This window comes from Aethalodelphis obliquidens, unplaced genomic scaffold, assembly GCF_003676395.1.
Source record: "Aethalodelphis obliquidens isolate GAN/ISIS:26980383/991018 unplaced genomic scaffold, ASM367639v1 scaffold4, whole genome shotgun sequence".
NCBI classification, from domain to species: Eukaryota; Metazoa; Chordata; class Mammalia; order Artiodactyla; family Delphinidae; genus Aethalodelphis; species Aethalodelphis obliquidens.
Genome location: NW_020837948.1, coordinates 54,498,001 through 54,510,533, shown reverse-complemented (window position 1 = coordinate 54,510,533; position 12,533 = coordinate 54,498,001). Strand labels below are relative to the sequence as shown.

General features: G+C 31.2%; 1 protein-coding gene and 1 pseudogene across 5 annotated transcripts in view; one reads left to right on the top strand and one right to left on the bottom strand.

Moving 5' to 3' along the window:
* TENT2 (terminal nucleotidyltransferase 2) overlaps nt 1-12,533 on the top strand; it is a 58,321-nt gene that overhangs the window by 31,441 nt on the left and 14,347 nt on the right. For 4 of the 5 annotated variants that reach the window (XM_027100742.1, XM_027100743.1, XM_027100744.1 and 1 more), the window contains 3 exons: nt 619-695; nt 1,078-1,206; nt 5,963-6,006. In XM_027100742.1, coding sequence (XP_026956543.1) covers nt 619-695; nt 1,078-1,206; nt 5,963-6,006 — 250 coding nt within the window. The remainder of the gene's footprint in view (nt 1-618; nt 696-1,077; nt 1,207-5,962; nt 6,007-12,533) is intronic. The other variant, XM_027100746.1, reaches the window with a different exon arrangement.
* LOC113617390 (NHP2-like protein 1 pseudogene) lies at nt 10,943-11,689 on the bottom strand (annotated as a pseudogene).

Sequence of the window (12,533 nt, the reverse complement as noted above, 5' to 3'; positions counted from 1 at the left end):
TATCCCACCATTATTGCCATATTTTCTAAATTGTGAACTGCATGATATCTTTGATTTCAAAGAAGTGTCCCTTCTGTTATGTGTTTGGTTGTTATAGTTCTTCCTAGATGTCAGTAGCCAAGTTTGTCATGATACTATAATTTAGCAACCCTTTTGGAGGGAATATAAAGTGTAGACAGAACTTTTATTTTTTCACATGTACTTTATTTTGCTTTTCATTCCTATTTTAAAGCAGATGATGCTGTCGTTCAAAATTGATTGAGAATAAATAACTTAGTGGGATAACTTGCCCAGAAATGTGTTTGGCCATATAATTTTGTTTATCTGGAAAAGATTACAAAATTAAAAGTTTTTTTTTTTGTTTTTTTTTGTTAAGAATAATTGAAGCCTTACTGGTACATTATGGATCTTTCAACAGTAATCTTATTTTATATCTTTAATAGACCCCCGATCATACTAAAAGTATGTTTTCATTCTTATTTCTGTAGTGTCTCATTTTAAGGTCTTTGGGCCCATGCTATTTTGTATCATTGGATGGATGGATGGATGTGAATTTAGTTACTAGGGAGTTAGTTTATTTTGTATTTGAGCTGAAGTTTTTTTCATTTTTTAAAATAGTTGTGTGGAGTTCGACTTGAATGTAAACAATATTGTTGGAATAAGAAACACATTCCTTCTCAGAACGTATGCATACCGTAAGTTTTGTGTTTATTTCCAAACAATTAATACTTTCTGTATTTATCCTTCATTCTTTATTCCTTCATAAAGATGTGTGTAGTAAATACTGATACCTCTTTGTGTTTATGTACAGTGTGTCTCATTTTCTCATATACATAATATGTTGCTACACTAAAATCACATACTACCAGAGTAATAGGTCAATAAAATGAATTTTAATAATTGGTCATTTTTAAAAGGTAACAAGTACATTTTAGAAGTAAGACACATTTATGGTGAACAGTGTTTAATAACTGGAGGCATTGCTCTTTCTATTGGCATGGAGTTCGGAAATAATGTAAATTTTCAAAGAAACTGTAAAATCTTCTTACCATTTTTAAGTTTTAATTTTACTTTCAGTTGAAAATCGAGTTCGTCCGTTAGTACTGGTGATTAAGAAGTGGGCGAGTCACCATGAGATAAATGATGCCAGTCGTGGTACTTTAAGCAGCTATAGTCTTGTATTGATGGTTTTGCACTATTTACAAAGTAAGTATTGTGGAGTTTTCCCAATTTTTAAAACGGAAATGCAGTTAAACTTCATTATGGTGTCTTCCCTGTTGACCTTATATTCAAATATCATTGTTTTAAAAAGTTTTTTCTAAGGCACATACAACCACATTTCCTATTTTGTTGCTTTGAAGAGATGTTTTAGTAATGTTATCCCTGGAAAACATTATAAAGAAGTTTCACTGTGTTTTTATTTTTTGACAGTTTCCTGTATTCGCTCTTGTATTCAAAGAACTTTCACCACTGTATTGTGGACCCATTATCTTGCTCAAGCACCATTCATCATGTTTTTTATTTTTCACTTGAGACAGGAATTAAATGATTTTCTTGTTGGTTTAAAGAAGCTTTTATTTCCTGTGAACTGGCATGGAGATTGGGTGAAAGACTTGATATTAATGTAATACCATTTACCAGGAAGTTGTGGGTTAATATTGCACAGTTTAGAAAACAATTGTTGTAATATTTGTTTATACTCTTTGACTCAGTGATTCCATTTCTAGGAACTTATCCTAAGGTAAATAATCAGCGATGTACATATGAATTTATATAAGGTTTTTCATGGTGTTTGTTGAAATAATGAAAGATTAAAAATAATCTAAGTTTTTCAGAGTAGGAGGAATGGTCAAATTAATTATGATATATCCTAATATGAAATTTATACAGATACTAAAAACCATGTTTTAAAGATATTTATTGATATAAGGAAATATTTATGATAACAATGTCATATACAACATAATACCAATTTTATTTAAAAGACAGTAGCTATACTTGAGTGTGTATATATTCATATGTATACAAATACAGAAAAGGTATGTGCCAAAAATTTATCAAGTGTTATTACTTATGGACAGTAGGATTCGTTTCCTTTATATATTACTGTATTTGTAGATATTTTACAATATATTACATAAGAGAGTATATTTTTATTTGAACAGTGGAATCAGGTGAATTTTTTTGAGGTAATGAGAGAGACTTACAATAGTTTAAATGGACCATAATTTTGTGAATCAGTAATCATCAGAAAGGTTTAATCTTCCTCTTTGTTGTTAAAGAATTTCAGGCTAATTATAATACATGTATTTTTGTTGCTGAACAGTCTTGGATATATGCTAATTTGATGATTGATTTGCCCTTCCAAAAGGGTTTGAAACATGATGTTGGCTGCTTTAGATACTTCTTTATATATCACTGATCATTTTTGTCCAATTTTATAGTTCAATCTGAAACATACATTACTTTTGATGCTTTTTTAGTGAACTCTGTCCAATCTTATGGATTGCAGTTCACTTTTATTAAAAATTGAATAGATTAGAAATAGTTCTTGTAAAATACATATAGAATATATGAAGAAGAATAACATTCATGTACTACCACCTAGTGTCTATTCATTTTTTAGTTTTAGTTGAGATTTAAACATTAGATTTGACTAAAGCATATAACATGCGTGAACATTCATAATATGTGCCCTATCCCTCCATTCTTTTGGGTTACATTAGAAATTTTAATTTGATTGCTTTTTTAGAAAAATGTACTTTAATCACAGATGCCCCTTGGTGGTTTTGTAAGCAAGTTAAAAGTTCAAATGTTAGTATTTTACCAGTGTAATGAAATCATGTTAAAATTTGGTTTAGATTTTGTTAAACATTTTATTCTTGATAAAGTGGTCCTGTTTACTAAGATGGTTAGTAATTAATGGCACTCTCATCAACCATTTCTAGGTGTTTGTTAAAAGACATCAGCTAACCAGACCTACTGTGTAGTTCTGTACTTTGGCAGATTTAACCTACTCCTCCACAGAAGAAATTACAGAGATTGAAATAAGTATTAATAATTGCTTTTCTTGTCATACAAGAGTCTGCAAGGTGTATTGAGCAGTTCCAGCTCTGCCACAGTGAACTAGTTTGTGTGATTTTGGCCAAGTTATTCTACCTCTCTGGCTTTAATATTCATCTGTAACACTAATGGTTGGATTAGATGACCTTTAAGTTTTGTTTAAATGCTTTAATATCTTTTCTGCCATGAACAGAGAAGGGAGACAGGTCCTTTCTATGTAGAAAGGTTGAAAAGATTAAAGCATTTCCTAGAATGAATTTCAACAGTTACAAACTACATATGCTTGAAAAAGTGACTGATGAAAGCATGAAGGGAAAAACCTATTGAGAAGAGAATTTAATAGCAATTTAAGATTATGAGTTAATAATAAAGGCAAAAGTGTCAGTTGGTTAGAAACAACAATATGAATGAATATTCATGGAATATTTACCGTATTACCAGGTATAGAAATATCTCTTAGGCATTTTAAAATTGTTCTTGTATTTTCAAAATTAGTGGTTGTTTAGTGTTGTTGAAGGTCTGCTTTTTTTTTTTTAGTTTAACTTTTGATAAATTAGTATGTAACTTTTATGTGTATAAATTTGTGAAGGCCTGACCAGAAAGCTCTCATCCAAACTACAGGCAAAGTAAAATCTTATAGATTAAATATATTCAAGGCATTATCTATTGATCATATCCTGCAATAATAAACTTTTGTCTTATTTTGCTTTTGAGAGAGAAAAGTAAAAGATTGAAGTCCAGAATTTTGAAATTAAAATAGATGTTGTTACAGAGAGATTCTTTCAGAGTGTATGTTGGTTTGGAATAAAGTAAACATTTGAAAAACTACTAAATGTTTTGAGGTTACTATCAGGATAACATTGATAAATAATTGCCAGGGTACACTAACTGCTTCTCTAATGACGAGTGTTTTTAAATCTTTAAGGTTGTAAGGCAGGGGATTTTTTGAATGATAACCTTGCCCCCAAAAGCTTCCAAATTGCTTAGTTCTAAAAGCTCTTTATCTACTGAAAGACCCTATACCAGTGGTTTGTGTTTATTTTTCTCTCCTAGCATTCTAGTTATGAGATAACTAGAACGAGATACTATTTTTTTCCTAATTTTCTACAGTCTTTTCTTCATCCTTTTTTAAGTTATAATTTTATTTTACTAGCAGTGTTACATGGGAATAGAACTCAGGTTTTTAGATTTAAAACTTAAACTAATTTCTAATAAGAGTTTCCAATTTGACTTCTATATTATAATGAAAATTATTAAAAAGCCATTAAAAATGTTATACAAATATAGAGACTTTTAGAATTAAGTGACTGGGGCTTGAGTTTATTTGTAGGGTCTTCTAGAATTTTAGCATTTGAATGTCTTTGGGGAAAAAAATATGTATCCTTACTTCCTGAGAGTGATTCTGGTAAGTAATGACTGAGTTTTTTCCCCTAATATTCTTAGTCATACACTGTGAACGTTCCATACTATCATGGAATTTTATTTTATTACAGTTTCCAGTTTTCAACTTGGGAATAAAGCATGATGAAGAGATATTTAAATAAAGCATCCTACTTTGTACTATGTGGTAGAAATTTATACATTTATAATCATAGTTGGAAACCATGTAAATTGGTCATAATGGTTGATTATGTGTTCATTAATGTATTCCAGGAGTCATTAAAAAATTTTTTTGCTAAATAGCAAATTAAAAGTCAAGTAATGATTCTTTGTTACTGAATTTATTTAATTACAGTTGACCCTTGAACAACCCAGGTTTGAACTGTGCGGGTCTACTTATATACAGATTTTTTTCGGTATATATGTATTGCAGTACTTACTACATGATCTGCAGCTGGTTGAATCTGTAGATTTGAAACCTCAGATATGGAGGGTCAACTATAAAGTTATATGCAGATTTTGGACTGCACAGGGGTTGGCACCCTTAACCCCTGTATTGTTCAAGCGTCAACTGTATATGTAATTATTTCTAATTCTTAAATACATAGTTTATCATGCAGTACTATATTTGGTCTTTAATCTTAAAGAAATCTTGAAAATGTATTATTTGTATCTTACCATATTCAAGATACTATATTTTACAGTTACTTCTTATATTGTGAATATTAAACACTCTGCCTTTCATGTTATTCCATCTACATTCTAATGATGTGAGATTACAGTTAGCACATTTAATGAGGTTGGATTTGGGTAAAGCTGTTGAAGGGTGCAGAATGGCAGTTAAAAAATGCAGAGACATATGACGATAATGATTCTTTTGTATGAAATTTTATTTATTATATAGCAGATTGGTACAAATCTCCTGATTTAGATTTCTAACCTTTGCTGAGGTTTTCTTTTTAAAAATGTATTAATGAAGTTGAAGATCTTTTCATTTTTTTTCCCAATAGATCAATTTCCCAAAACTATCTCAATTTTGGTATTATTGTTAGAAGAAATTAAATAATAAAGGGACAATTATGATAGAGCTGTTATTCTTATGTTGTAGTGCCATTGGATTGTACTTAAAAAATTTTTGTTTTGATAGCTACATCCATCTTAACAATGTCTTTTTAATATCTGTAGCACAACAATTGTCTTGCTTATTTTGTGTGTGTGTCTGATGTTGGACCAAATGATGTGTGTCCATTTATTGATGACCTATTATTCTAAAACCATGTAAGGAACATTGGTTTACGTAGAAATATATGTAATTTATTAACAGACCTTAAATTGTCTACTTAGATATATTTTGAATTTAAATTTTTAGGGATCAGAATTAATTTCACAAAGTATATGAAAGCTGTTGAATTTTAGCATAAACCCATATAGTCTCATACCTGGGGTGTAGCTGACAAATTATTGCTTTGTAAAATGAATTACGTGAATCACGGAAGCTTTAAACTTTTTCTTTTTATAGCCCTACCTGAACCCATCCTTCCATCCATCCAAAAAATTTACCCAGTAAGTGTTCCTTATAAATTATTACAATACATGTTATGACAAGTATATGTGGAACTATTATGTGCAGTATTAATGTGAATATAAAAGTAGTATTAATTACCTTCTAAATATATGATAACATTTTCTACATAGACTGAGGCATTGGCCACTAGAATGCAAAAATGTTTCATATAATTTTTCAGAAGACTCTGCTATTTTATTTGGTTATTGGCAGACAATCTTGTCATTCATGTTAATGGTGGAACTTTTTGTGTGATGCTCATGATTATCACTAATGGGAATTAAATATACTTAGTTGGTGAAGGCCCATTTGGACTCATACCAGTTTTTTTCATGCTACCAGTTTTTTCTTGCTACTTTTTTTCATGTTTAGAACATATCTTTAGTTAGTAACTCAGAAGTTTTATAGCCTAACATATGTATAATTTGAAATCAGGGAAAAAAATTAAGATGATGAACAATTGGGTAATCTTTTTATCTTTCATTTGATCTTACCAAGTAATATTCTAAGAGGTAACATTAGTACACTGTCCTTGTGTGTACACTATTAAGAATCCTGGTGAAGTTAATTGGAAACACTCAAGAAATGAAGTGTGCCTACTAGAAAAAGTTTAGTATGTACTCAGTTTGAGTTTAGAGAAACCTAGGTAATGTACTTATTCATAATCTATATGAGTATTTTTGTTTCTTTTCTAGTTTTTGTGTTCTTTTCTCCAGAATTTGCTGTTTCTTTGTTTATAGTCTTACCATTTCTGTTTTCTTCCATAGTCATTCTTGTTCCTGGTTTTTTTTGGAAATAATATTTAGGCAGCTTGTTCAGAATGTTTGACCAACCTTCTGAAACCACATAATTTTTTACCTGTTAGTTCATAAACTTATAAGAAGAGGTGTTTTCTAAACTTACTAAATAATCATATTACAAAGGAAAACATAACATCCATCTTGAGTGATCAGTTTTCAAAGAACTTATTTATTTTATATGTGTCAGACAAAATATAATAAATATATTGACCTGGAACCTAAATTAAATGTAATTTAATCTTTGATGATTGAGAACTGATGTTCTTGTTTTTGAACATCAGTTATTCTTATAATGCACACATATGAGGTACTGGATAATAAAGGGTTCACTGTAAATAGAGTCTTGCTGTAGTGGGGGCCTCCCAGTTTGTGGTGTCATCTACTAGAAGAGACTGTTTAACACAAGAACCTTTTGGAATCTGGCTATCTTATCTTCCTCCTTTTAAAAACAAATTGCTGCTGTGAAGAACTATTATAATGAGTTTACAGTATAGCTATGTATAAGTATTTATGCTTTTTTAAGGATTATGGTAAATGAAAGCATCAGAAGGTATAGAAATGAAAATAACATGAACTTTTGGGCCTATTCTTGAATGTTTTCCTCCCTCTACAGTTTTTATTCTTTAGCTCATACTGAATGGTCAAAGATAATGACTGGGTGTTTACTATTTCATTGCATTGTCTCAACTTTATTTTTCTTTAAGACCTAGGTTTCAGTGTAGAAAGAGCTGCATATATTTTTCAACATACAAAGGATCTAAGTTAAATTTACCCTTTAAAGAATCTATTATTGTGTATTGAAAAGATGCTTCTACAGAGATCTCACTTAAAACCATGTACTACTTGGAACTCTCTTTACTAATGTAAAATACTGATGAAATTTCAGTTTAATAGCACTATGCTGGGAGACAGAGGTATTACTTTTATAAGATAGATTCTTACTAGTATATTCTAGTTTGAAGAACCTCATTTTTACTTCTGTGTTTCATTTTTCTAATCACCTAGCTTTCTCCCATGACAGGGTCCTGATTTCTGTTCACATGTACTACCTCTAAGCCTATATTCTCCACCCTGTTTTGCTAATAATCTTATTTCTACACCTGTAACCAGGAAATAGATTTAATACCTGCCCAGCCCCAAGGCTTTAAAAAGTACTAATAGCAGGCCCCACTAGACTTAAGAATATCTTAATTTGCTTTCATGTGTGCTTACATTGTCATAAATATTTAAACCACATTATCTTTACTATAAGATTGATACTTACATGGATAAGGACTTAATACCCCTTCTTAGCAGGTTTTTTTGTTTTGTATGAAACCTGTAAACTGATCAGTGAAGTGCTTTTTTCAGTGGGCCATCTGATGGAACAAGCAAATTAGCTTGTTTCTTATTACTAACAGTAACTATCATTTATTTAGTATCTATTTTATATCAGCACATATAAATTTTATATACAGTATCTTCAATCCTAAGCAAATAAACTTCTAAAGTACTCCCCTTGTTTCACAGTTGAATGTTAGAAAGATTACATGATTGATCCAGGCTGTTTAGTCACAACTTATGGATGCAGCAACTGGTATTTTTTCCATTAGACTGTGCTGCCTATGGAAAGGCAAAATGATAGTAGTAGTCACTAAGATACCATTTCATCTAATTTGCATTGCTTACTACATTTTATTTATATATATCTGATTGTTCCTATACAGATATATTTATATACCTTTAAGAAAAGCTGATATGACAAAATTTCAGCTTGATAAAAAAGTTTGAGAATGATTTAAAACTTTACAGTAACAAACTTTCAATTAAAAAATTGGTATGGTCTTGCAATTCAGTTGTTATTAAATTATGAAAGGAAAAGATGAAAGATTATAAACATCTTTATCAACTATATCATGATATATAGCATTATTGATTATTACTACTTAACTATTGACTGAAAAAGCAACATAAATGATAGAGGACAGAGTGTTTACTGTTGAGTTAAAGAAATGAAGTTGAGAAGGTTTAAATATATAAACTCAGATTAGGCGTATGAAGGGATCTTTATTTTAATGCAAGCATATTATGAGATTCACCTAGATTTATGCTAGGTAGATTTATCAAGACAACTTATATTTGTTTCCTTCCCTAGTGGTATCTTCCTATTCTCAGAAGCCAAAGATAATTCCACAATAATGCATTGAAAGTTGCAGGAGGTAACCACATACTGTGTTGTAAATGTATAGTTAAAATAATCATCATGCCTCGCATATACTGAATAATTAATAAATAGATAATATTGCTACTATGCTTTCCATACAGTGTATCATTTAATTTGTATAACAACCCTATGAATACTGTTACTTTCTTTATATTATGGATGAAGGAGCTTAACCTTTGGAAAGCTAGATAACTTGGTTAAGTTCACATAGCTGTAGAAGAACAAGGTTGCAAACCTAGGTCTGACTCCAGAGCTCATGCTCTTAACCACTTCATAATAGTACTTCTACTTTGTGTTAAATACTTACATTCCTTTCAAAACTTTAAAGATCTCATTCATATCAGATATAGTTTAAAGGCAATTTAATGATCAGTCTTTAATGTACATCACTAGATTAGTGGTGATCTGCATAAAATTAAGAAGTCTTGGTAGAACTTCAATGTATCATTTAGTTCTTTCTCTATATAGGTAAAACTCCACTTAAATGCTCCATATCAGTTATCCTTTTCTTTGAGATCTTCCTCAACGTTTCTAGGCTTTAAAAATTCATATTGTTAGAAAATTGTGCAACTTAAATTTCTTTGCCTAGAAATGGAAAACAGTCATCTTTCATTTAAGCTATACATCATTTTAAAGAACAGTTACCAAGTAAAAGTTCAGCCAGTCTAATTTAGTCCAGAAAGTGTTTAATTATCCAAATTTTCAAACTTTGAAGGTAAAGTAAGATATGATGATATAGCCTCAAAAGATCATGGAATCTGGCAAAAGGTGTTTTGCTAGGCAATTATATGGGCAAAAACAGTGAGACTTTTCAAATGTTTTTCAAGAGATTACTTATTTAAATTTTTCTTAACTTGGCATTGTGAAGAGAAAATGGAAGATATGTGTCTTCAGCATTTAAATATCATTTGGAAAATGTTTTCAGGATTTAGTTATTACATATCTGGATATCAGAAGCCCAAAATAAGATATAACCTTAAAAAATAATAGATATATCTTCCCTAAGTTAAAAAAAAAAGTAAATATCAGTAATCCAAAGGAAAAAATGCTTTAAGAAATAGATGTTATATTGTATTGGTTAAATTGTTTTTCTCTGGATTTAGATTGTAATTTTAAAGGCTGCTTTTATTTCTTTGGCTTTTGGATTGCTGCTTACGTGCCCTCATCCTATCTGAAGTAACATATATTGTTCTTCAATACATAAATGCAGTTGGGGAGCTCCTTTTAAAAAAATTCTTCAATGAAATTTTTTTTAAAGCAGAAAATCTTTCTGTAATATGAATGATTACCAAAAATGGGGATTACTTAAGGTTAAATAGAATCCCTATTTACTTGTAGCTTCTTTTAGTTGGATCCTATTTTTTGTTTGTTTGTTTGCTTGGATTTCTCCTTCAGTTCTCCCTCAATAGGTATGACATGGCCCTTTTTATATATGACCTTGAAAAAGAACAGTGAGGCTAAGAGAACACTGGCCAAACTGTTGGTTCAGGGTCCTCCAGCATTTTAATATAGTAGGTCTCACAACTCTATAGTTTTAATCTCACAATTACTGATATGTTTCTTTAAATTATTGAACAAAATAAAAATTTTAAAGGGGGTTCAAACAGTTTTAAACTTCAGGTAAGAAAATGGCTGCTCTGTCTCAGCATCATTTCATAACTTGAATGCTTATTGTGCTAGGTGCTAGAAATCAAAATAAGAAGCTTTCAGAGCAGAAACTATTAAACAGTGACCCACTTTTCTTTTCCCTGTCATTTGAACTTATACCTTTTTTGTTTAATTCCCTAGAGAATATTAAATTTTATATTTTTTTTTGAGCACTATAATATTTTATAACAATAGAAGGTAGCTCAAAATACTGTATGCTAACAGACAAATGATACATAACCCCTGCAGTAGGAGTCAGCAGGGAGTGTGGCAGAGGCCACCTGTTTAGACTAAGAACCTTTCAGTGGACTGCTGGATGGACTGGATCTGCTGCTTCAGTTGTGAGCCTTCTTTGATGGTGACAGAACAGGCGATGACAGCCTGGAGACCCCACAGGCTTGCCCCAGGGCCTGCTTGGAGCGCACAAACACGTAGGGCACATTCTTGTCCTCACACAGCAGTGGGAGGTGCAGGATGATCTCCAGGGGCTCGGTGTCTGCAGCCATCACGATGAACTCAGAGATTCCTCTCTTGAGCGTTTTGGTGGCCTCATTGGCTCCTTTGTGAAGCTGCTTGTAGTTACATGACTGCTGAACGAGGTCCAATAGTTTCTTGGTGAGGTCGGCATCTGCAAGAGGGTAGGCTTTCAGATTTACATCAGCCTCAGTCATGGCTCCGGTTCCATGGTATCGTCACTCCTCAAGGAGCACAGGCGATGTCAGAGCTGGAGCCAGTTTTACAGTTTTAAATAATGTTATCCTAAGTCCAATTTTACACTTAACAAGTAAGAGCAAGACAAGTAAGAAACCTGCTCTTCCTTCTGCCTTTACTCTTTATTACAAATTAGTGCTTCTCTCCTAGTCCCCCTAGTCCTAGAGACAAATAAGATTTCTACTTGAGTCATATAACGTAATAATAAATCTGTTAGAAGTGTAAGGGAAGCCCCACATTTAGGAATGCTAACTTTGTGAGTTGTGGTTGGAGTAGAATTTTTCTTCTGACAGAAAGGTAATCACTTCTTGGTAGTTAAAAATTGTTGATAGAATTATAGGTAGTGGGGCAGGGAGAGAATATATTTTTATTTTCTTGCTCTTTGTTTTTACTGATGTTTTTTGAGGACTATCATTAAATAGATGCACTACCCTATTTCTCGGTATTACCACTTAGTTATTTGGGGACCCTCTATTTTTTTAAATATTGGAGTTATTCAGATATTACTAATTGAATTAATATCTATAAACCCAAAGTTGATCTGTTGGGTAGTTGAGAACCTTAAGTGTAGTTGTCATTCTGCTGTCTTAACCAATTGGGTTTTTTTGTTTGTTTTTTAAATCTTTCTTTTCTGATGGCAAAGGGGAATATAGAAAACCTTTCTTGAGGGCACTGTGAAAATTACCTGAGAAAGAGTATTTTCTAATGTAATGGATATGTATTATTTGAGAATTTCTATAGTTCATTTAGTTTATTTTAGAGCCATAACTTGCAATAATAGAGGAAATAATAGAGGAAATAATAGAGGAAAGATCAGATATGAAAATGAATGGCATACCATAGGCAAAAATAATAAGTACTCATTAGTATTCTTTCTAATAAGTATCTTGTTTGGGCCTGGATTGCAAGCAGATGATATCCTCCTTTATGCATATTGTGCTAAAAGTAAATTGCTGAATATTGCTTGCTGATATGTTTCCTATCTTTCTTCTTTTCCCTGCCTTCTTTGTCTTTGCAAGTTCAATTCATGTTGAACATCATTATTTCTGTTCCCTCTAAGATACAAAATACAAAATGAAATAAAATTTCAAAAAATCTTAAAATCAGCATAAGTACTGTTTATGTATTAAAATTACATATATGACCTTTGAGAGAAATTTTAAGT